Source organism: Osmerus eperlanus, chromosome 12 (assembly GCF_963692335.1).
Source record: "Osmerus eperlanus chromosome 12, fOsmEpe2.1, whole genome shotgun sequence".
Taxonomy (NCBI): domain Eukaryota; kingdom Metazoa; phylum Chordata; class Actinopteri; order Osmeriformes; family Osmeridae; genus Osmerus; species Osmerus eperlanus.
In genome coordinates this window covers 17,791,605-17,815,280 of record NC_085029.1, presented here as the reverse complement: position 1 = coordinate 17,815,280, position 23,676 = coordinate 17,791,605, and the positions used below count along the sequence as shown (strand labels likewise).

Sequence of the window (23,676 nt, the reverse complement as noted above, 5' to 3'; positions counted from 1 at the left end):
ACCACAGTGAGCCCCTGTGTAAGCTTACGTCACACTAGCTTTATGGATGTCTGGCTTGTTAAACAGCAATCCCGAGCTGTAAGGGTTCACATCCTCCTTGACTAACCAAGACATCTTTGTTAGAGAAGACAAGAATCCATTTACTACTCAGGAGTGTAAATATTTATGTCTTTGGAAATAAATCTTTTATTTCGTTTACTACTTTTATTTAGCCCGGCCCAGGCCCAGGCCCAGACCTGACCATAATTCAGACCACAGACCACAGTCCACAGACCTCAGACCAGTCCCAGCCCAGAGAGACTGTCCTCTGGGTCGGATGCTAATGATGCGCAGCATCTTGACAGCAGGCCACATGTCCATGCTCATAACTCATGAGACAGATGGAGCATTCTGGCCTCTCTCAACAGAACCAAACACCTGACCACACACACACCCTGACTACACACACCCTGACTACACACACACACACCCGACTACACACACACACCCTGACCACACACAACCAACACATCACCACACACACACACACACACCCAACACCTGATCATGCACACACATCTAACACCTCACCACACACACCCTAACTACTGACACACATACCTAACACCACCCCTCACCACATGCACAGAACCTCAACAAACACACACATACCTAACACTTGACCACACACACACAACACCTGATCAAACACACACATACCTAACACCTCACCACACACACACAACACCTGATCAAACACACACATACCTAACACCTGACCACACACCCAACAACCCAGGGGATGCAGAACAGGAAGCTTGAAGATCAAGAACTCACACAGCACATAAAAACAAATATATCATCAATTCACTTTCAAAATCAAAGCAGTACAATTTTAAAACAAAATGCAAACAAAGTAGATTTTACTTATATAGACATATTCTATAGCTCAAGCTGTATTTATATAGCCTATGGCTCCTGTCAAGGTACTGTGCCAGTCTACACAAAGCCATGTTAGGACATTTGAGACCATGTCTGACAGGCCCCCAGTCTGCTCACCTGTTCCCCCCAGGCCCCCAGCCTGCTCACCTGTTCCCCCCAGGCCCCCAGCCTGCTCACCTGTTCCCCCTAGGCCCCCAGTCTACTCACCTGTTCCCCCCAGGCCCCCAGTCTGCTCACCTGTTCCCCCCAGGCCCCCAGCCTGCTCACCTGTTCCCCCCAGGCCCCCAGTCTGCTCACCTGTTCCCCCTAGGCGAGCACTCTTCACCAGCCAGAGCAGCAGTGTGGTGTGGATTAGAAACCGTCCCAGCATGGTGGAGACCTGGACACCAGTCAGAAGAGAAGGCAGCAGCTGGAAGGGAAACTACTTTACTGTGGGCGCCAACCTCCGTGAGGGAGCTATATATACTGTCCCCGCTCAGGTCCCCCTCCTCCCCCCTCCCCCTCCCCTTCCCCTCTCCCCCCTCCTGCTGTAGGACATTCCCCTCCAGGAGATGCTCCCCCCATCTCTCCCTCTCCTCTCCCCCCTGCTCTCCCTCCTCCCCCTCCCCCCGTTCTACCTCCTTGCCCCCCAGCACCCTCCTCTCTCCTCCCTGCTCTCCTCCCCAGACCACTTCCCCCAGGAGTAGCTCCTCCCAGGCCAGGGGGCGAGCCTGCCATTCCTGGGCCCTGCTGTACACACACTAACTGAATAATTGGGCACTTAAAGTACATTAACACTGGAGGGAGAGAGAAGGAGGACCAAGGGGGTTCACCAGATGAGATGTTGACTGATGTGCCCCACATGATGGAGCATATCCAGGGGAGGGGGGAGGGGAGCGGTGGGGTTAGGGGGGGTGGACAACAGCGGTCTTTAACAGAGATCTGTCAAGACCATGATCACAAGTTTGTCTGTCTGGACTGTGGAAGAACTTCTTATTCCGTCAGGCTGGGATCATGCAGGACCAGACCGAGACACTCCAGAACATTAGCATCTCTCAACAGAACATTAGCATCTCTCAACAGAACATTAGCATCTCTCAACAGAACATTAGCATCTCTCAACAGTGTGGAAACACATCAACAGTAACGTCAGGTCAGCTGACAGGAGAAGCTGACAAACGTTTCTTTTACCTGCTAATGTGGAGAAAGAAACTCAACTGTCACACCGCACAGTTTCAAAAAGTGTAGTCAGCTCTTCAACTTTTACCAGTCTTTTTAAACATGAGTACTTGAGTGAAGGAAGTGTCTACTTTTGCCATCTCAGGCCTCTACTCAGATGCAGACAGCACGAGTTACACTTCTGTAAAAACTGTCCCAGATCGTAAAAAAATTATCTTCGGATTATACCTACCACACTTTTAAATCAATCGACCAATGAAGTTTAAATAAAACACCCCAGACACAGACACTAGGTAAACAGAAGGTAATTTGTTTCAAGCCATGCACCAGTGGCTAAGAACAGTTTAAACAGTTTGTACAAACTAAAGTACGACAAACTAAATTTGTCTTGTGAGCATATACACATAGTGGTAATGGGATATAATACAGTCTAATAAAACCTACTTTGGTTTGGTCATTATTTCTGTTCCTAAACATGTTACAGCTCATGGTGTGACTCAGTGGAAGAACACTTGACTGCAGATCACACGTTTGCAGGTTCAAATCCCCCCTGTACCTTGCATCAGATTAAAATGAACAACAAACACATTCATATTATTAAAAACTATTTTTGCCTCGTCAAATCCAGGTATGATCTAGAAAACAATCAGAGGTGGCCGAACTCCTGATAGATTATGACTGGAATCCTGCTCTCTGATTGTCATTGGTTACAATGTGATGAGGAGGAAGTGACATCATCTTGTGCCTTAGATTTAGGAAGTGGATGCAGTTACAGAGAGGGAAAGACTGGAGTTAGATTCATGTATGAGCCACCTTCAGTCTTTACTGCTCTACACCCATTCAGGACTTTCCATGAGCTCATCTTAGTGACTGACCTCTTTGTGTGTCGAGAAGAAAAAAAGAGAAAAAGTGAAGGTCTCACCTTTAGAGCAGATTCCAGATCCTCCTGTTATGGGGTCAAGGAGAGGTTAACGATTGACCTTTGACCCTCCTCAGACCTCTCACACACTTGGCTGAACCCCAGCCTCACGGAACAGCTCTGTTCACCTTCCGGGTACCAGCTCTGCCCACCCCCTCCCCCCACCCTTAACCCCCCTCTCCTCCCCCCCTCCCCCCACCCTTAACCCCCCTCTCCTCCCCCCCTCCCCCCACCCTTAACCCCCCTCTCCTCCCCCCCTCCCCCCACCCTTAACCCCCCTCTCCTCCCCCCCTCCCCCCACCCTTAACCCCCCTCTCCTCCCCCCCTCCCCCCACCCTTAACCCCCCTCTCCTCCCCCCCTCCCCCCACCCTTAACCCCCCTCTCCTCCCCCCCTCCCCCCACCCTTAACCCCCCTCTCCTCCCCCCCTCCCCCCACCCTTAACCCCCCTCTCCTCCCCCCCTCCCCCCATCCTTAACCCCCCTCTCCTCCCCCCCTCCCCCCACCCTTAACCCCCCTCTCCTCCCCCCCTCCCCCATCCTTAACCCCCCTCTCCTCCCCCCCTCCCCCCACCCTTAACCCCCCTCTCCTCCCCCCCTCCCCCCACCCTTAACCCCCCTCTCCTCCCCCCCTCCCCCCATCCTTAACCCCCCTCTCCTCCCCCCCTCCCCCCACCCTTAACCCCCCTCTCCTCCCCCCCTCCCCCCACCCTTAACCCCCCTCTCCTCCCCCCCTCCCCCCACCCTTAACCCCCTTCTCCTCCCCCCCTCCCCCCATCCTTAACCCCCCTCTCCTCCCCCCCTCCCCCCACCCTTAACCCCCCTCTCCTCCCCCCCTCCCCCCATCCTTAACCCCCCTCTCCTCCCCCTCTCCTCCCCCCCTCCCCCCACCCTTAACCCCCCTCTCCTCCCCCCCTCCCCCCACCCTTAACCCCCCTCTCCTCCCCCCCTCCCCCCACCCTTAACCCCCCTCTCCTCCCCCCCTCCCCCCACCCTTAACCCCCCTCTCCTCCCCCCCTCCCCCCACCCTTAACCCCCTTCTCCTCCCCCCCTCCCCCCATCCTTAACCCCCCTCTCCTCCCCCCCTCCCCCCATCCTTAACCCCCCTCTCCTCCCCCCCTCCCCCCACCCTTAACCCCCTTCTCCTCCCCCCCCTCCCCCCATCCTTAACCCCCTTCTCCTCCCCCCCTCCCCCCATCCTTAACCCCCCTCTCCTCCCCCCCTCCCCCCACCCTTAACCCCCCTCTCCTCCCCCCCTCCCCCCACCCTTAACCCCCCTCTCCTCCCCCCCTCCCCCCACCCTTAACCCCCTTCTCCTCCCCCCCTCCCCCCATCCTTAACCCCCTTCTCCTCCCCCCCTCCCCCATCCTTAACCCCCCTCTCCTCCCCCCCCTCCCCCCACCCTTAACCCCCCTCTCCTCCCCCCCTCCCCCCACCCTTAACCCCCCTCTCCTCCCCCCCTCCCCCATCCTTAACCCCCCTCTCCTCCCCCCCTCCCCCCACCCTTAACCCCCCTCTCCTCCCCCCCTCCCCCATCCTTAACCCCCCTCTCCTCCCCCCTCCCCCCACCCTTAACCCCCCTCTCCTCCCCCCCTCCCCCCACCCTTAACCCCCCTCTCCTCCCCCCCTCCCCTATCCTTAACCCCCCTCTCCTCCCCCCCTCCCCCATCCTTAACCCCCCTCTCCTCCCCCCCTCCCCCCTCCCCCCACCCTTAACCCCCTTCTCCTCCCCCCCTCCCCCCACCCTTAACCCCCTTCTCCTCCCACCCTCCCCCCATCCTTAACCCCCCTCTCCTCCCCCTCTCCTCCCCCCCTCCCCCCACCCTTAACCCCCCTCTCCTCCCACCCTCCCCCCACCCTTAACCCCCCTCTCCTCCCCCCCTCCCCCATCCTTAACCCCCCTCTCCTCCCCCCCCTCCCCCCACCCTTAACCCCCCTCTCCTCCCCCCCTCCCCCCACCCTTAACCCCCCTCTCCTCCCCCCCTCCCCCATCCTTAACCCCCCTCTCCTCCCCCCCTCCCCCCACCCTTAACCCCCCTCTCCTCCCCCCCTCCCCCATCCTTAACCCCCCTCTCCTCCCCCCCTCCCCCCACCCTTAACCCCCCTCTCCTCCCCCCCTCCCCCCACCCTTAACCCCCCTCTCCTCCCCCCCTCCCCTATCCTTAACCCCCCTCTCCTCCCCCCCTCCCCCATCCTTAACCCCCCTCTCCTCCCCCCCTCCCCCCTCCCCCCACCCTTAACCCCCTTCTCCTCCCCCCCTCCCCCCACCCTTAACCCCCTTCTCCTCCCACCCTCCCCCCATCCTTAACCCCCCTCTCCTCCCCCTCTCCTCCCCCCCTCCCCCCACCCTTAACCCCCCTCTCCTCCCACCCTCCCCTCCCCCCCACGCCAGCTCACCCCCGTCCTATGGCGGTCAGCTTTGGCAGACAGCGAAGTGTTGGGAGGTTGGAGAGGCATTCTTGTCTGAACTGAGACACTTTCATACATGCACCTAAATCACACAAAAAAAAAACAAGCGCGTAAACATATCATAAACATTAATATCCAGACCTCCCACACAGAAGCACACACGTCCATACACACACACACAGACACGTGTTGTCAGTATGGCAGCATTTCAGGCACAGTGAAGACAAATAATCATGGTTGAATTCTTTCTCTCTGCCTGTTTCCTGTCCTGGCCTCCATCCTCCCACATGCAGGAGAGGACTGCGGTGTCGTCTCCAAACACAGGACCGCTATTCATGTACACATAATAGATAATAAATAGTCAAAGTGATTAATAGTGCATTAGGAAAGTACGTCAGAAGATCAAGAATCAAGTGTGTGTCGTTCTACTGAGTTGTGCCCATCCTCATGCTCTTCCACTGGGCTACATGCTGCCCTGACATTAATAAAGTGGTTTAACAGCAGGGTAGCCATGTCTGTGTTTGGGCTCCTTCTGACCGTGACTGATGGATTGGTGTCTGCGGTGTCTGCCTGCCTGGCTGGCCTGAGGACCCCCACTGCGAGGCCTGGGGGCGCTGCAGAGGGCTGAGGCCACAGAGGCTGGAGCTGCAGAGGGCTGAGGCCACAGAGGCTGGGAGCTGCAGACGGGCTGAGGCCACAGAGAGGCTGGGGGCGCTGCAGAGGGCTGAGGCCACAGAGGCTGGGAGCTGCAGAGGCCAGAGGGCTGAGGCCACAGAGAGGCTGGGGAGTTGCAGAGGCCAGAGGGCTGAGGCCACAGAGAGGCTGGGAGCTGCAGAGAGGCCAGAGGGCTGAGGCCACAGAGAAGCTGGGGGCGCTGCAGAGGGCTGAGGCCACAGAGGCTGGGAGCTGCAGAGGCCAGAGGGCTGAGGCACAGAGAGGCTGGGGAGTTGACAGAGGCCAGGGGCTGAGGCCACAGAGAGGCTGGGAGCTGCAGAGAGGCCAGAGGGCTGAGGCCACAGAGAGGCTGGGGGCGCTGCAGAGGGCTGAGGCCACAGAGGCTGGGAGCTGCAGAGGCCAGAGGGCTGAGGCCACAGAGAGGCTGGGGAGTTGCAGAGGCAACTCCCCAGCTGTGGCTGAGGCACAGAGAGGCTGGGGAGTTCCAGAGAGGCCAGAGGGCTGAGGCCACAGAGAGGCTGGGGAGTTCCAGAGAGGCCAGAGGGCTGAGGCCACAGAGAGGCTGGGAGCTGCAGAGGCCAGAGGGCTGAGGCCACAGAGAGGCTGGGGAGTTGCAGAGGGCTGAGGCCACAGAGAGGCTGGGGAGTTGCAGAGGGCTGAGGCCACAGGAGGGCTGGGGAGTTGCAGAGGCCAGAGGGCTGAGGCCACAGAGAGGCTGGGAGTTGCAGAGGGCTGAGGCCACAGAGAGGCTGGGGAGTTGCAGAGGCCAGAGGGCTGAGGCAACAGAGAGTCTGGGGCGCTGCAGAGAGGCCAGAGGGCTGAGGCTACAGAGAGTCTGGGGGGGCTGAGGCCAGGGAGGCTGGGGTAGATTGGACAGGGTCTGGATGGCTGAGGCTGGAGTTGGGGACTGAGACGGAGGGGGTGGGGGGGTCAAGGTTGGGGGTCTGAACAGGAGAGTTTTGGGTGAGATTAAGGGCATCAGGATGTTAGTGTGTCGCTCTGCCTAGCGTGTAGAAAACCTCACCTCAGTTTGACAAGGATTCTCTGTCTGCTCTCTCCTGATGCTTACTCCGGTATACTGTCATATATACTCCTGTATACTGTCATATATACTCCTGTATACTGTCATATATACTCCTGTATACTGTCATATATACTCCTGTGTACTCAGACCCAAGTGTGTGTGCCCGTAAAACTCACTAGATCTGATCCTGGACCAGCAGTGAGCCGTCATAAATACCTACATGGATCTGAGCCAGTGCAAGCGGCCAGCTCTCCTCATGTCTGTGACGCTGCCTCGCTCTGACGGCTCTTCTGCTGATACTGAACTCCCTGAGTCCAGCTCAGACATGCCTGCTCTGACGTGTACAGCACTTACAACAGCAGGGCTGGCAGGAATGAAAGAATGACTGAAATCTGAGTCTGTTTATGTTTCAAAGGGTTATTGCACAAAGATGCCCTGCTAGTATATCTAATACTGACCATACAATACTATGTATAAGATACAGATATTTTATATAACGATAAGATCTGTTTTTTTTTAAACATTTAGGAAACACACTTCAGAGATTGCTCCATCTGACAACGTGGGTTTTATAGTACGTGAAGAACATGTCAAACTCTGCTTTTCCTTCCAAACGTTAAGACTTGTATTCACTGCTTCTCTGTTTCGGCTTCATACTGTTCTGTACAGATGTGGGCCGTCGTTAGCAGCTCCTGTCTCCACAACAGCAGCCGTGCTGATGTGAAGCAGATATATGACTAGAGGACCATAACACATGAAGCCCTAGCCAAGTCACCCAGAACAGGCCTTGCAGTGGAGGGTGGGGTCCTGGGTGGGCCCGTGGGGCCCCGGGATCAACCAAGCAGGCTACAGGCAGGGACGTGTCATCCTGGAGGATCCAGACATGAGAGGGAAGGGGGGTTGATGGATGGCTCTGGTCATTACTACTGTAGACAGAGGGAGGAGGGGGATTTACTAGAAAGCGCTGTGCTCCGCCATTTTACAGTAGGCCTCTGCTGCCTCTATTGTCTCTATACTACCTCTATACTGCCTCCTCTGCCTCTCCCAGTCCTCCCAAGTCAACATTCCTCCATCCTGGTCTCACAGCTGGTCCCCTGCTCCCACATTCCTGCCCCCTCCCAGACAAAGGGACAATATTGGCTCTGTCTGCCAGCGCTGGATGGATCTGCCCGTCTGCGGGGCGCAGGGGGGCTCAGACGCGCCCAGACGCAGTAAAACTGGCAGAGGGGTTTCACAGTTGGCCAGAGATGGAGGTCGCACAAGGGGTCACATTCTGATGTCCGGAGGAATCCCTGACAGCACCATGAAAGGACAAGCAGGTCTGGCAGCAGCGTGGAGCGCCAGGCAGGCCAGGGAAGCTTCCAGGGCTGGGCCTGGCTAGCCCAGCCCTGCCCGGGAGCTGGGCTAGCCAGGCCCAGCTCCCGGGCAGGGCTGGGCCTGGCTAGCCCAGCCCTGCCCGGGAGCTGGGCTGATAAGTGCGGCTCCAAAAGCAGAGAGCCTGGAAGCTTCCCTGGCCTGCCTGGCCAGCGCGGCCTGACTCATCTGTCCTCAGTACGTATAACAGCAAGACGGTCACCGATCTGGTCAACAGCTGGACCTGGGCACAAGAGGTCACATTTTGATAGCTGTCAGAATGTGACCTACCTATTACATGGCTGAGGCCAGCGGGTGAGAGAGGCCAGCGGGGGAGAGAGGCCAGCGGGGGAGAGAGGCCAGCAGGGGGAGGCCAGCGGGGGAGACCAGCGAGGCCAAACAAGGGGCCTCCAAAAGAGTTGTAGACCGGGGGGGCCCGAGGCAGGATTAAATCACCTCTGTGCATAAGGTAGCAATCTTAACTATTTTTTGTGATATTTTATTTATTTTGTTGCAAGTGCTTTACAAGAGTGCATTTTATATTGAATCTGCTTCCAACTTAAATGAAAGATACAACTAAAACATAGAAATAAAGCCTTGAATATACACAACATGCATCGGAGAATGTACACTTGGGAAACCATATATTTTTTTTCTTTTACAAAAGAACCCAAATTTGAATGTACATTCCTGAAGGTCAAGTCATAATTAGTTTTTACAAAAATACTACATTTGCTGTACATAATGTGAACCTCTAACACCTCAAAAGAGCAACAAACTACAATACAATCCTCCAAGATTAAGTTAAGTATCCCAAGTCTTTTGATAGGCGACCAACTTAAATACATTTGAAAAGGTAGTCTAGTGAAACACACTTTCCCTGAATGATTCTGTTCTTCGTGGAAAGTGGAGGAGTTGAGGCTAGGAGACTCAGTGCCCTCTGGTGGGCATATCAAGACTCACCTTCTTGTCACTTGCATTGGCTTGGATTATTTACAACACATTTCTACTGGCTTGGGGGCAGATGTGTGTTACAGTACTTGTGCCTAACAAGACATGTAGAAGGATAAATTAAATGAAAAGGAAACAGATCTGAGAGAACGTGCTCAAAAGTGAGGGGGACGAGGGGAGGAAAAAAAAAGAGAAAATAAATCACATTCATGCGTTTGAAAACGCATCGTCATACAAGCAGCACAAGGTTTCGGTAGCATGATGATGTTCTTCACACCTCGTCCATCCTGCTTCAGTTCACATCCTCACAACTGGCTCGTCTACGTCGGAAGAGCGCCCTCTTTAGGACGCGAGAGCCATGACGCCAGTGGCAGATCTACACAGAGACAAAAAGAGGGATAGTGAGTGAGAAAGCTTCTAAAACACACATCACCTGGGAGCATCGGTCACTGCGGACTAGCCCGTGTCTAGTTCAGTGTTGGAGGGTTCCCTCTTCAGACCCCACATGAGTCCTCACTCTATGTTGCTCTTCAGCTGGTGGACGGTGCGCTTGTCCAGGTAGCGGCAGAAGAGGGTGAGCAGGTTGGAGGGCAGAAGAAGAGGCTCCACCAGGGCACTCTGGGATAGCTGCCAGGCCACCTGGAAGACCGTGTCTGTCCTGGAGACAGGAAGAGGATGCGTTTAAAACAGGAAGCAGATGAACAGTTCCTACCCAGCCACTGAACTAGACCGTACGGTACAGGCGGATGTAAACGTACACACACACACACACACACTTTTCTTTCAAATTATTATTATTATTTTATTTTTTTCGTAAATATTTTTTTTAAAATATTTGTTCAAAGCTTTTTTCGAAAATACAGTGAAAAGAAAGAGGAGGAGAGGGGAGAGGAGACCAGAGAAGCCTAAACAGAGTAGAGTAAAGCAGAGCACAAGAGTACAGTAGTTTAGTAGAATCCTCATCAAGTACGAAAACTTTCGTAAAAAAAAAAGAAAGTGTGTGGTGGTGTAACCAGGAGTCATACCAGGTCTCAAAGTCTCCGAGGCTGGGCTCCAGGGGAAGGTCTGAGGACAGCAGCCGTTCTCCCTGGGAGAGGAGCGCGTACAGCAGGGACAGCCCAAACTGAGGAGAACCAGGACACACAGAAGTGTCGTTCACTCAAGATACTGCAGAGCTAACCAGGTACAGATGCTAACCAGGTACAGATGCTACACTACTCAACCTAGGTTATGATGTGTATAAATAGTTCACACGCAACTATATGTACATGTACGTTGTTCAAAAGTATCAAGAATAACTTAATGGGTACATAATATCTCAAGTGTAACAAAGGACCTTGTTCCGACAGGCTAGCGTGAGGCTCTCGCTGTTCTTAGAGGACGACGTCAGGTTTCTGAGAACGCCGATGAGCTGGCTGAAGGTCAGGCCTCCAATCACAGAACGGAAAGCGGGGTACAACACGGGCAGAGCCTGCAGGGAGACGCGCATGGAGTCAGGTCAGGGTCGCTAGCATGTTTACATTGTAATCTTTCAACAGAAGCTTCCATGCAAAGCCACACACGTAGAGTGCATCCAGAGAAACCAGCAGAGGACCAAGGATCAGAGAAACCAGCAGAGGACCAAGGATCAGAGAAACCAGCAGAGGACCAAGGATCAGAAAAACCAGCAGAGGACCGAGGATCAGAAGGGCACAGTTTCAACAGGAGCTTGTGGTCAGAGTCGAGGAAGGTTGTGTTTTGGCAGGGAGGCGTGGTGATTGGTCGACCTCGTCAGGGAGGCATGGTGATTGGTCTACCTCGTCAGAGTCCCTGCTCATCAGGACGGGCAGGTGAGCAGTCACCACGCGCAGGACGTGCAGAGCGGCATCATGGGACAGGAAGGGGAGGAGTCGTGCCAGGAGGCGCTTCCCCTTGGAGACCAGGAGAACAGGAAGGAACTCTTCCCCCGCCTCCCTACAAAACCACACAGAGCAACAGCCAATCAGCCGATCAGCAAACCGCAGATCCTACAAGTCCATGTTGATGCAACGAGCTGTGAGAGGAGCCTGCGCCCCCTGCTGGACTCACAGAGCGTCAGGGTGCTGCAGCTGGGAGTAGAGCTGCTCCACCTTCCTCTGGGTCTTCTCCACCAGCCTCCTCTCCTCCGCCTCCCCCAGCACCACACTCTTTAACCTCTGGGCCTCCTCTACGTCCAGCATGACCACGAACAGCTACAGAACACACACACACACACACTCAGGGAGGGACACCTTATCACCATTGGCAACAGCTCAGGTGACTCGGCAGCAGAGTCTGACCTTCTCGATCTTCTTGAGGACCTCCAGACGTTGCTGACTGATGTCCTTGTGTTCCTGTGCAGGGGCTACTTCCTGTTTGGTACGTAATGATGTTCAGGTGTGCAGATCATGTTCAGGTATAATGGATATTGTTTTAAGGTTATGTACCCCCTGCTTCACCTCGCTGGGAGAGTGGGCCTGGACGGCATTGATGGCCCGTCGAGGCGAGTAACACGTCGACACGGCAACTTGACCCAAGGAGCCTTCGATGTGCAGCACTGAAGAATAACCAGAACACCACTCAGAACCAGCAGAAAACCAGGGAACCGCTGGTCAATGACAGCCTGCTGGAGGAGCAGTCCAGCGGCCACCCACCTGGCATGTAGGAGTCAGCCTTGGTGACGTAGGGCGTGGTCAGCTTGGGAGGGTCTCTCTTGCTCCCCCGGAGCCCCAGCTCCTCCTCCGCCAGCTTGGCCTCCATCCTCCGGTAATATTCCTGTCAGAGGGACACTGTCAGCACCCCGGCAAACAGGCCGCATGGTTCAGGATGGGGTCTGGACTGGTTAGTGGGTAACCTACCTGGTAGTATTACTAGTTAGTGGTACCTGGTAGTAGTAGTCGTCCAGGTGAGGATTCTCGCTCTGCAGCTGGATCATCTGCAGCCTGATGATCCAGTCCTTCTCCTTTGGGGACATCAGATGACAGTAGGGGTCCCAGCCGTCTGCTTTCCTAGGGGGGAGGGGGGTCACTGCTAGCACCAGCGCCAACCAGCCAGCAGGGCTTACCAGCCAATAGGCCCAAACTAAATAAATAAATAAATATAAAATAAAAGTGGACCGTGCTGATAGGATGGTCTCCCACCTCTGAGATCTCTGCTGTCGTTGGCTCAGCAGACGCCTGTGCTGTGGGTGGAGCTGAGTGACTGGACCTGGGAACCTGGAGGGAGGGACACAGATACATGAAGTACGGCAGAAACTCCATCACCAGAAGTGACTAACATCTCAGCTCACAGGTACAGTGTAACAGTAACATCTTTGCACTACTGCATAGTACGGTGCAGCCAAGTCATATTTGAAGTACAACATGAATTCCTATGTCTGGTGTCTGGTGCGAGACGGGGGTACAACGAAGCTCGCGTTGAAGGAGTCTGACTCCCGGGACCTACGTAGCGTGACGACACAGTTACATGACTGAGACACAGAGGGATGCTCAGGAACGCCAGGGGCTGCACAGGTACCTGAATCGCTGCAGGGGATTGGATGAGGGGCTGTAGAAGGGGGAGGGTCTGGGTGAGTTGGCGCCGAAGCGTAGCTGCACCATCTTGGGAGTGGAGGGGCAGGGGCGGCTGGCCGGGGACAGGAAGTCTACAGTCTGGAGTGAGAAGACATCATCAATCAATGTTTATCTATATAGCACATTCAAAAACAATATTACATAGGATCTTTTTGCTGCACTGTACTATCTGAAGTGCAGTATCAAACTGGAGTAGGAAGGAGGAGGGACCTGGTTGGAGTACTGCTGCGGGCTCAAAGGTCGCCGGGTGATGATGGGAGAGCCGTGCATCATAGGAGACATCTGTAACCAAGACAACACACGAGGAAGCCCTGAGCAGAAGTCCCTGGACCATCTGGACCCCCACAGACGGACATCAAGCCTTCATCAGCGCCTCACCTGAGAAGGGCACCTGAGGCCAAACGGCCCTCTGGGGCTCCCTCTTCTGCCCCTGGTGGACGGGAGGAGGTAGGGCGCCTGCAAGCCTCGGTCGATCACACACACGATGGCGTTGTCCTGTGAGAGGAGCCATGTTACTGACAGGCTGTGACAGAGGTAAAACCTGCGATTGGAGGAGCAACAGACTGGAGGTACCTGCAGGATCAGGCCTGGGGTACGTCTGGGACTCCTGTAAGATGGTAACATCCACTACAGAGGAGGAGGATGGTGGAATCATTTATTCATTAGCAGACACTTTTATCCAAAAAGAAGTACAGGGGGGATTTAAACCTGGGACCTTTACTCCTGAGAACTGCTCTAACCACAGTTGTACCCAACCCCATGCTCTGGGGAGGGGGGGGGGACAAAGACTCACAGCGTCTGGATCAAGAGCATCCCAGCGGGAGGTGGTCCCACAGTCCAGGATGGCGCTGTCCAGACTCTGGAGAACACCACCACACATCACTGGACTGGCTTACAGGCTAGCAGGTTAGCAAGACACTGGACACGCTTATAGACTAGTAGGTTAGCGAGACACACTAGGAAACAAGTCTGTATTTACACTAACCGGTATGAACTACTAACGTCACTCACCTTCAGGCTAGGCCGCCCCTCCACTGTCCTCATCACCGCCGGGTCTTCAAACATCTGCACCCGGCCTCTCCCCCCTGGCTGGCTCCAGCCTCTCCACCCTGGCTGGTTCCAGCCTCTCCACCCTGGCTGGTTCCAGCTTCTGCCCTGCAGGCCTGGCGGGTGCTGGGGCCTGGGGGGAGAGGGCGACCGGGAGGCGAGGGGAGGCGAGGCGGGCGGCAGGGGGGGAGGTGGAGGCGGCTTGAACTGGAGGAGAGAGTTGGTGGGACCCCCTCCCGCCTCCTCCATGTCTACATCAGGGAAGGATCACGAAGTTAGTAAAAAAAAAAAAAAAAAAAGACATTGCGTTGGTTAACCGTTTCTGATCGTTCCCTGCCCTAAAGAACTCCGTAGATGAAGCATACCCATGCCAAAAGTCTCTTCATTGTAAAGATCGATGGTTTCATCCTCCTCCGCCATCTCCTGGAGTAATCCTCCCGTGTCCACCCCCTCCTCTGCGCTCCAGTCTCCTCCGTTTTCTGGCCATTCAGGCGGAGAGACGTTTTCGGTGTCCTTCAAGTAAACGGGGGAAAAGCGGATTTAAATGTTATTATCTGCTGTGGTGAAGTTCTACCAGCATTCTTTCACATACTGGCGTTCCCTTTAATTACGCTAAAAAACAAACGTGAAATTAATCAATACTTCCCATTCAAACACAACAGGGAACTGGTGTGTTAGGAGACATTCCGATGCTTCTACCTGTTGCTTCAACACGTGTAGTTGTTTTCATAACCTAATTATGACCTACAGTAGCCTCCAACGTAGCTAGTTTGACACAACATTTCAATGCGCATAAATAAACATTATAACTTACTTGTTGCTTTGAGTCACTCATGTATAATCTTTAAAGATATATGATTCATATAAGCTCACGTCCGTCAGTATGTCTCCGACCTGTCTGTGCTCGAGCGTGTCTGCGGTCTCATTAGCGTATTTAAATGAGCACACCTGTGAAGGCGCGGAAGCGGGAGGACACTGGGCATGCGTAGAATATTTTGATATAGCCTATAGATCTAATATAGATCTATAAGGATACATTAACTGGTCAGCGGTGCAGAAGTTGTCCTGTCTGACTGTTAAATCCACCTCGTCACTCTGGGTGCGCTATCATCCGGGAATATTACCTGCGTATCAAATCGCAGCCAAATAAATCAGACTGTTAGCGTGGATAATAATAATACACCTTTTTATATGCGTTGCATGTTTTCACTTCGTTCGAAGTAATATTTAAAATATACACTAAACTCAAATTTCAGGGCAAAAAAAGACTTTATTAATCTTTGGCAGTTTTTTTGTTTTTTTTTATAATTGCATAGCAAAATTGTGAGAATATAAAAACATCTTTGGCACTATTACAATGGCAATGCATAATAGTCCGTTACACAACATACTTAACATACATAATACACAGTATAATGCATTAGCAGTGAAAATTATATTTTTGTAATATAAAGCAAATATATTAAATGGGTTTCACTTGCACCATATACAGTACAAGTCTTTCATTAAAACCTTACTTTGGCATTCAATAACTCATCTCTCCAAACCTTCTTTTGTTGAACAATTCAGTGGTCAATATTCAATTTGAATCAATACAGTACATGAATGAATTGAAGTACAACACCATAAACATTTTTTATATCTTTTTTGTAAAATCATGGCTTTAGTCCTGGCTGGTCTCTCTCAGATGTGGAGTTCACCTCAGGGAGGGGGGTGGGGGGGGGGGGGGTTAGCCGAAGAGCTTGATGAAGCAGGGGTTGCAGTAGGGCTTGTTCTCCTGCTCCTTGAAGCAGCCCTTGCTGAGCGGCTTGAGGCAGAAGTGGCAGACCAGGTGGTGGGGGTGGAACTTGGCGCCCATGGCAGTGATGCAGCGTCCCAGGATGGGCTGCTGGCAGGCCTGGCACAGGCTGCCCCGGGACTGGTGGTAGTGAGCCTCACACAGCGGCTGGCCCTCGTGCTCGAAGAAGCTGCCGTTCACGAACGGGCTGTAGCACTCCTGGGGGGGAAGGAGAAGGGGGGTTAGGGTGAGGTAGGAAGGGGGTGAGGTAGGGAGACGGGACAGGGAGGATGTGAGGTAGGGAGGGGGTGAGGTAGGGAGGTAGGGAGACGGGACAGGGAGGATGTGAGGTAGGAAGGGGGTGAGGTAGGGAGGTAGGGAGACGGGACAGGGAGGATGTGAGGTAGGAAGGGGGTGAGGTAGGGAGGTAGGGAGACGGGACAGGGGGGATGTGAGGTAGGGAGGGGGTGAGGTAGGGAGGTAGGGAGACGGGACAGGGGGGATGTGAGGTAGGGAGGGGGGCAGGTAGGGAGGTAGGGATACGGGACAGGGAGGATGTGAGGTAGGAAGGGGGTGAGGTAGGGAGGTAGGGAGACGGGACAGGGAGGATGTGAAGGTGAGATAGGTAGGGAGGGGGTGAGACAGCGTTTCTCCACTCACCCTGCACACAAAGCAGTGTGGGTGCCACAGAGCGCTGAGAGCTGAGATGTAGTTCTCCAGGATGGGCTGGGAGCAGCCCTGGCAGTGTGAGGCGAACAGAGACAGGAAACACTGCTGGCAGTACTGCTGGCCCTCGCGGTCATGGAAACCTGCAACACAGGGAGAGGGGGGTAGGGGGGTCAACATCTGATTCTAGCGTTTCGGATTCGATTGTTGAATTTGAGATTTAGATTCTTGGATTTGTTTTCAGTGATTTTACACATCCAGTCACACATACTGATTGGAGAGGAGAAAGAGGAGAAGAGATGAGAGGGGAGGAAAAGAGAGAAGAGAGGAGAAGAGAGGAGAAAAGAGAGGAGAAGAGAGGAGAAGAGGAAAAGAGAGAAGAAGAGAGGAAAAGAGAGGAAAAGAGAGAAGAAGAGAGGAGAAGAGAGAAGAAGAGAGGAGAAGAGAGAAGAAGAGAGGAGAAGAGAGGAGAAGAGAGAAGAAGAGAGGAGAAGAGAGAAGAAGAGAGGAGAAGAGGATGGCTCTGTAAGTGGACCACAACAGAATGAAAGATCTATTAATGTTCATCACAATACAATGATAGTGCTTGTTTTCAGGCCCTGTAGCTATGCTTGCCGGACTCGAACCCTCACCCCCCCGACATCACCAACACCACCCGCACACCAGCGCAGCGTGACGTTTTTGAGGAACACAGAACAAAGAGGCTCCGTGAAGCTGGGGTCCCTGTTGTGTGTCGGACCGGCCTGCTCCAGACAGGATGTGCCAGGTTTATTACCTTCCTCCCCAAACGCCCGGCTGCACTTGACGCAACAGAAACACTCGGGGTGCCAGTTCTTGTCCAGGGCGGTGACCATTTTCTACAGAAGGAGAACAGAAAGTGGGCTTGTAGTTTGAAGGTATAAAAAGCACCTTTTCTCAGCGCATTTCTTGTCAATATTAGCTTGATATTAATTATTTGAGGAACTACATGATGTAATAGGTAAATAAGGGAGTTAAAGTGAGCAAACTTCTTAACATCAGGGATCGCTAAATATACAGTACTGTTGAGTCTGGCACACAACTTGCTTGTTCCTCGTAAGTGCACAGTACAGTAGACTCACACACACTCACACACTCACACACACACGCACGCTGCTCTCACGTTGAGGATGGGCTTGCTGCAGTGTGCGCAGTGAGGGGAGTACAAGGTGAAGTAGTCCGACACACACCTTCACACACACCTTCACACACACCCTCACACACACACTCACACCAGACACACACACGCACGCTGCTCTCACGTTGAGGATGGGCTTGCTGCAGTGTGCGCAGTGAGGGGAGTACAAGGTGAAGTAGTCTGCCTCGCAGTACGGCCGCCCGTCCTTCTCAAAGAAGTTTCGACTGCCCAGCTCCGTCTCACACTCTGTACACACAAGGTGTTCTGGGTGCCACACCCGCCCCAGCGCCGTCACCACCTGCAGGGTCCGGGGGTGGGGGGGCAGGGACAACAAAGCATTTTACACACAGCCTTTGACGTAGACAGCAGACCACATGGATGTGCTTTACAGCACGGCTTGGAGAACGACACACAAGCTGAAAGAGGATGCTTACCTGTCCCACCACAGGTGTGTGTGTGTGTGTCTCAGCTGAGAGAGGATGCTCACCTGTCCCACCACAGGTGTGTGTGTGTGTGTCTCAGCTGAGAGAGGATGCTCACCTGTCCCACCACAGGCTTCTGACAGGCTGAGCAGTTCCCCTTGGAGGAGGTGGGGACCCCCTGCCTGCTCAGGTCTGATTGGAGGAGTCCCAGCATGCTGTCCAATGAGCCTCCGGATGAGGCCTGGGGGGGCGGGGTTGGCTGTGGCGGCACGGTGACTACTTGATTGACAGGTGCAGGCGGCTAATAGGAGAGAGGAGTAGTCAGAGAGCAGGAAGTTGATGAGCAGTTCAGATGTGCTACTTGACTGACTGGCAGACTTGGAGGGAGACACAGAAACAGGTTTGAGAAGAACGACTGGAGTCTCAAGAGAGAGAGAGGTTTGTGTGTTTGTTTGTGTATATGTGTGTGTGTGAGTGTGTGTGTTTGTCTCACCGTGCTCTGGACTCTGAAGTCAGACAGGGAGGCCATAAGCTTGTCCAGCTCCAGAGTGGCTGAGGTGGCTGAAGGCTTCCCTGGGCTGGAGAGGACAAGTTAGGATTAGGTTAGAGCATGTGACTGCAGATCAAGAGGTTGCAGGTTTGAATCTCCCCTGGTCGTTACAGGTGTGCAGGTGTGTGTACAGGTGTGTGTACAGGTGTGTGTACAGGTGTGAGTACAGGTGTGTGTACAGGTGTGTACAGGTGTGAGTACAGGTGTGTGTACAGGTGTGTGTACAGGTGTGTGTACCTGGAGGAGGGGGAGGGCCCCTGGAAGTCTTTCATCTCGTCCTTCTTAGAGGGAAACTGAGCCAGGATCTCATCTACAGCAGAACACATCAGCATGCTTATTACTCCAGCAGGCTGCCTGACATAGGCCTACATATCCCATCAGGCCCTGCCCCAGCAAGCCGACATATCCCATCAGGCCCTGCCCTAGCAAGCCTACATATCCCATCAGGCCCTGGCTGACCTGTGATGTTGAACTGCGTGGCGTTGAGCTCCTGCAGCAGGTGGTCCAGTTCACTCAGCCCCGCCCCCAGCCCCGCCCCCAGCACAGAGGACGAGGAGAAGGTTGGGGGGGGGGGCTCCACCGCACGGGGCGAGCGAGGCTTGTTTACTGTACTGGTGGAGGGAGAGAGAGGGAGAGAGGGAGGGAGGGAGGGAGGGAGGGAGGGAGGGGAAAAGAAAGACAAAGAAAGAGAAGGTGTCATCTTAACTAAAGACATGGTCATACTGTAGAAACTCAATATCATCTAAACAGATTATATTTCTACTGTTTCGGCCAAGGGTGGTGAGGCTGTGGACGCAGCTGGAGAAATTACTTTGACTTTAGCAAGAAAGTTAGGAGCTAAAATCTTGGACATACACATAATTTCCTGTTACTGAATAACTGATCAACATGAATCAGACTTGTGTCAGCAGGTGTTACCTGTACAGCTTGTCTGGGACTGGGTTCTTCGAGCCGTTGGACTTCATGGCAGCTGAAACCGTCTGGAGGAAGAGGAGGAGCATGAAACCCAGCTGTACAGGAAGTTTGCTGCTAAACAAATACACGGCAACGCATTGCATTATGGTTACATTAACCTCCATGTACCCACATGGCAACACCATGTGCTATATAGTAACACAGTAGTTACATTCAAGTGTTCCTGAATCCAGGATCCAGTTACCAGCAGTGAAGCTGGGCTGCCTTGGTTCTTCTCATCTTTGCTTGCATCTCTCCTGTCAGACCATCACTTATGTTAGGCATGCTCTGCTGCTTCCTGGGGGGAGGGGGTGGGCAGGAACCTCTCCTACCTGCTGGGGGGTGTAGGCCGGGGGCGGGGGCCTGGGCTGGGCAGGGTCCTGGGGGGCGGAGGTTGCAGGGTCAGGGGCCACTGGAGGGTCAGAGGTCAGCAGGACAGGACACCTGGCTAGAGGAGAGGTGGTGTTCTCCAGGTCAGCTAGGAGGGCATCTACGGGGGGGGGGGGAGAAAGGAGGGGAGGAGAGGAGAGAGGAGGAGAGGAGAGAGGAGAGGAGAGAGGAGGGGAGGAGAGGAGAGAGGAGGAGAGGAGAAAGGAGGGGAGGAGAGGAGAGAGGAGGAGAGGAGAGAGAAGAGAGGAGGGGAGGAGAGGAGAGAGGAGAGGAGAGAGGAGAGGAGAGAGGAGGGGAGGAGGAGAGGAGGAGAGGATGGCTCTGTAAGTGGAGTCTAACACATTGTCCTTCAGACTAAAACAGTTATCTATACAACCTTAGAGATTTATTATCAGGGGTGCTAGCTGAAGTGATGAAGAGACCGTGATGAGAGATGGAGGGGAGACCGTGATGAGAGATGGAGGGGAGACCGTGATGAGAGATGGAGGGGAGACCGTGATGAGAGATGGAGGGGAGACCGTGATGAGAGATGGAGGGGAGACCGTGATGAGAGATGGAGGGGAGACCGTGATGAGAGATGGAGGGGAGACCGTGATGAGAGATGGAGGGGAGACCGAGATAAGAGATGGAGGGGAGACCGTGATGAGAGATGGAGGGGAGACCGTGATGAGAGATGGAGGGGAGACCGTGATGAGAGATGGAGGGGAGACCGTGATGAGAGATGGAGGGGAGACTGGTAGAGAACAACACAGGGACAGGTGGATGCTGGGACATGAAACACACAGACAGTTACGTACCAAAGACAACAATACGAGGACTGAGAGGGTAGTTAGGAGGCTCAGGCAGTCCTGAAGGGAGACAGACACACTCACTGACCAATGGGTCAGCAATACAAACAAGCAAACACCAATCAATTGCAGCATAGAGGACAAAGAGAGGCGGGCAAATGAGACGGAAGGTTAAACTGACCAATCAGAAGACAAGAGAAAGCGGGAACCATACACACATCGAATGACTAACATACTAATGTCACTTTCAGAACAGAACATTTGGTCTCGTATCTCCCCTGCCCCTGAGAGAAGGAAACCAAAGAGGAAGGCTGGGAGGACAGATACTCCAGTCTCCTCCTCCCTCTCCCTCTCCCTGCTCCCAAACGTCACTCAGGATAGGGTAACCACCAGAGCAGCTAACAGTATTCCTCCATGCTGCAGTTCACTACCATGTCATACCTCCCTTTTCCTGGAGACCAGAGTTAAAGGATGAGTTAACTCTGAATGACATCAGCGGTCATCCTCAACTAGGATGGTAGGAAAGTGAACACAAGCAGCATCTCAGTCTCGATCTGCCTTTCCCTAACCCTTCCCCTAGCCCTAAACCTTTCCCCAACCCTAGCCCTAACCCTTTTCCTAACCCTAGCCCTCGCATGAACGTGGCACTGCAGGGCCTGGCTGGTCAGAGCTGCCCCATGGTGACTCACTTTCTCTCTAACATGTGGAGAGAACCTGACTCACACACTCAAACACACACACTTTCCCTCCCTCTCTCTCCCTCCCTCTCTATCTCTCTTTCTCAGACACACACTTAAGTGACTGGACTGCTCATATAAGGAGCTGAAGTTCTCTGAATGGGAGTTATGCCCATATTTAGATCTGAGTGTGGAGTGTTAGCCTTGGCCTGGTATCCTCCACGCCTGGCCTGGCTGAATCTCTGGCCAGGCAAGAGGACTGACAACAGCATAAACACACCAACATAAACACGGAGGGTCTGTTTGACGAACACACTAGCAGTCACCCGGCAACTAAACCTTGATGTGCAATCCAATCCAGATGCAGACATTCCTCCTGGTGCTTGCTAAGCACAACCCTACCGGTCTGAAATATGTTCACCCAGTACTGTCCCTCACAGGACAGGGCACACACACACACAAGCTGAACGTCCGACAGAAGCTCCAGGACTGTTCTGTTCTCTCTGGTGCAGAAACCCTTCTATTACCATTTAACTTTGCGGCTTTAGAAATAGCAGTTTGTCCCCCTGGGCTATTTCAGTGCTTCTCTGGCCGTGCGCGGGCTCTGGGCTGGGCTGAACGTTTCTGATAGAGTTGCCGCTGGTTTCTCAGGACAGAAACATGTTTCACGTTTCTCTCCGCCTGTTTATCGCCGGAGATGATGATTGTCTGTTAACAACAGTAACACTCCTCGCTGAAGAGACTGTTAGAATGAAAGCACAGATTTCCCAGAATCCAATCACACCTCATACTTCCATGGACTAATATAGATTGATAGGTCCCGCTGTGGGTCCACTAAACCTAATTTCAGAACATGGATTGAGTTAGTGGTTCCTGTTGGAGACTCTGTTCTGACTTACAGCCCAGCTCTGGTGAGGTCTTAACTCTGGTCCCTGTTAGAGCTAGCAAACAAAACACCCCAAATTGAGCTTTTCCTGTTGCTTGCGCTCTCTCCATCCCCCCCCCCCCCCCCCCCCACACACACACACAATACAGAATCACAATGTTTAGAGAATAAAAAGATTATAAGAAGCCCCTACACTTAATGTTGTGAGCAACAACCATCAGGTTTTTATGAAACAGCTATTTCTATCAAGGGTGAAAGACAACCAAACTCACTGCAGACTTCAACTGATGTATCATGCAACAGAAACCTGATATCTCACTCGAGACAGTATTAACATCTAGGGGTTGTTATATGTCTTAATATGGTAAAATAAACTAATTAAAGCAAAAACATGATGGTAAAATGGTCCATTTTGTCAGTATTTTCATTGTGTTTAACAATATTTTGTGTGCCATTTTTCTTCGCCAATAGATAATCAATGAAACTGATGACAAAACATTTAGATTGTGTTTCCATCATATCAAAATGTCGGATTCCAAGCATCTTAGAAAAAGAACAATGTTTTTGCTCCCTTCTTCCTCTGTGCCTTTACCCCACCCCTTCTCCCAGTCAGATCCCGTTAAACTGAACACGTCGCTAATGTTTCCCATGAAGGACATTTAATACATACCCAAATTATCCATGGTATCTCAAATGAGTTTCTTCCTCTTGATGTGAGAAAAACTGTATTTTGAACAGCATTAGCGTGTTTGGTATTTTATTCTATTGAAGGAGATCTTCAGTAGCCTACCACATGACTAGCTACATTAAATCAGTAACGGCGCTATTGTCTGCGTTGGCCCTGAATAACTTTTTGGATACCGTTATCCGCCAGCAGCGGGTGGATAAAAAGGAGGGCGTCCCTTTTTCTCCTCGGTGGGAGTCTCTTCCTGCAGAATGCCTACCGACGCCACAGACCGGAGAAGGCGTAGTTAAATTATTGCGGTTACAACCCCCCATTACCCCGGCAAATGACGTCACCCTATACATTCCTAGGCCATATTTGGAATACAAAATTTGGGATTTGTAAATTTAGTCCGAAGAACTGTCGGGATAAGAATGAACGTTGATGTATTTATACGAATCCGTATCCAACTTGTGTTTGTTTTTTACGTTCACGTCCGGGTGTGACACACCCATTTAGCCTACCTCAATTTAGGTTAACACAGTCAGGCAAGTCAAAATACAGCACACGCATTTAGAGTAGGCAAGCCTGTTGCTCATCAAAGGGGAACTTCGTTCTCAGCACTGCGGTATCCTGGGCACCATGATGGGCATAACTCAGTAGCGTTTGACTGCCGGATCAGGTCACAGGTCCCAACCAGCAACTGTATGTTGCATGTGAGA

The 23,676-nt window shown here is 53.0% G+C and overlaps 2 protein-coding genes and 1 pseudogene across 6 annotated transcripts; 1 reads left to right on the top strand and 2 right to left on the bottom strand.

The window, feature by feature from the left end:
* Nucleotides 1-4,082: 4,082 nt before the first annotated feature.
* Nucleotides 4,083-4,595, top strand: LOC134031438 (uncharacterized; annotated as a pseudogene).
* A 4,353-nt stretch (nucleotides 4,596-8,948) lies between these two features.
* Nucleotides 8,949-14,973, bottom strand: patl2 (PAT1 homolog 2). Of its 2 annotated transcripts, none has more exons than XM_062475570.1 (19): nucleotides 14,839-14,973; nucleotides 14,390-14,537; nucleotides 13,989-14,275; nucleotides 13,771-13,836; nucleotides 13,551-13,604; nucleotides 13,356-13,472; nucleotides 13,188-13,259; nucleotides 12,922-13,055; nucleotides 12,546-12,620; nucleotides 12,290-12,413; nucleotides 12,060-12,180; nucleotides 11,865-11,962; nucleotides 11,706-11,777; nucleotides 11,476-11,618; nucleotides 11,205-11,361; nucleotides 10,745-10,879; nucleotides 10,434-10,531; nucleotides 9,926-10,066; nucleotides 8,949-9,784 (listed from the first exon to the last, which is right to left on the bottom strand). In XM_062475570.1, exons 1-19 carry the CDS (start codon nucleotides 14,857-14,859, stop codon nucleotides 9,751-9,753), a joined length of 2,097 nt encoding a protein of 698 aa, XP_062331554.1. In that variant the 5' UTR covers nucleotides 14,860-14,973; the 3' UTR covers nucleotides 8,949-9,750. The 2 variants fall into 2 exon arrangements, with proteins under 2 accessions (XP_062331554.1, XP_062331555.1); XM_062475571.1 differs by having other exon boundaries at nucleotides 11,706-11,759.
* A 306-nt stretch (nucleotides 14,974-15,279) lies between these two features.
* Nucleotides 15,280-23,263, bottom strand: LOC134031549 (transforming growth factor beta-1-induced transcript 1 protein-like). 4 transcript variants are annotated; one of them, XM_062475233.1, is made up of 13 exons: nucleotides 22,961-23,258; nucleotides 20,737-20,810; nucleotides 19,882-20,039; nucleotides 19,722-19,806; nucleotides 19,514-19,575; nucleotides 19,055-19,206; nucleotides 18,833-18,905; nucleotides 18,539-18,623; nucleotides 18,164-18,346; nucleotides 17,748-17,921; nucleotides 17,243-17,324; nucleotides 16,462-16,610; nucleotides 15,280-16,020 (listed from the first exon to the last, which is right to left on the bottom strand). In XM_062475233.1, the coding sequence occupies exons 5-13, from the start codon at nucleotides 19,558-19,560 to the stop codon at nucleotides 15,754-15,756; spliced, it is 1,212 nt and encodes a 403-aa protein (XP_062331217.1). In that variant the 5' UTR covers nucleotides 19,561-19,575; nucleotides 19,722-19,806; nucleotides 19,882-20,039; nucleotides 20,737-20,810; nucleotides 22,961-23,258; the 3' UTR covers nucleotides 15,280-15,753. The 4 variants fall into 4 exon arrangements, with proteins under 4 accessions (XP_062331217.1, XP_062331218.1, XP_062331215.1 ...); XM_062475234.1 differs by having other exon boundaries at nucleotides 19,755-19,806; XM_062475231.1 differs by lacking the exon at nucleotides 19,722-19,806 and having other exon boundaries at nucleotides 20,737-20,787; nucleotides 22,961-23,263.
* Nucleotides 23,264-23,676: the final 413 nt, after the last annotated feature.

Coding starts and splice junctions, on each gene's coding strand:
- patl2 (XM_062475570.1), bottom strand. CDS start 14,859: ATGAGTGACTCAAAGCAACAA. Junction 13,473..13,550: donor CCCCAGGCCTGATCCTGCAG/GTACCTCCAGTC, acceptor CTCCTCTCACAG/GACAACGCCATCGTGTGTGT. Junction 10,067..10,433: donor CTCGGAGACTTTGAGACCTG/GTATGACTCCTG, acceptor TCCTGTCTCCAG/GACAGACACGGTCTTCCAGG.
- LOC134031549 (XM_062475231.1), bottom strand. Junction 19,207..19,513: donor GTCCCAGACAAGCTGTACAG/GTAACACCTGCT, acceptor TCCCTCCACCAG/TACAGTAAACAAGCCTCGCT. Junction 18,906..19,054: donor CACGCAGTTCAACATCACAG/GTCAGCCAGGGC, acceptor GTTCTGCTGTAG/ATGAGATCCTGGCTCAGTTT.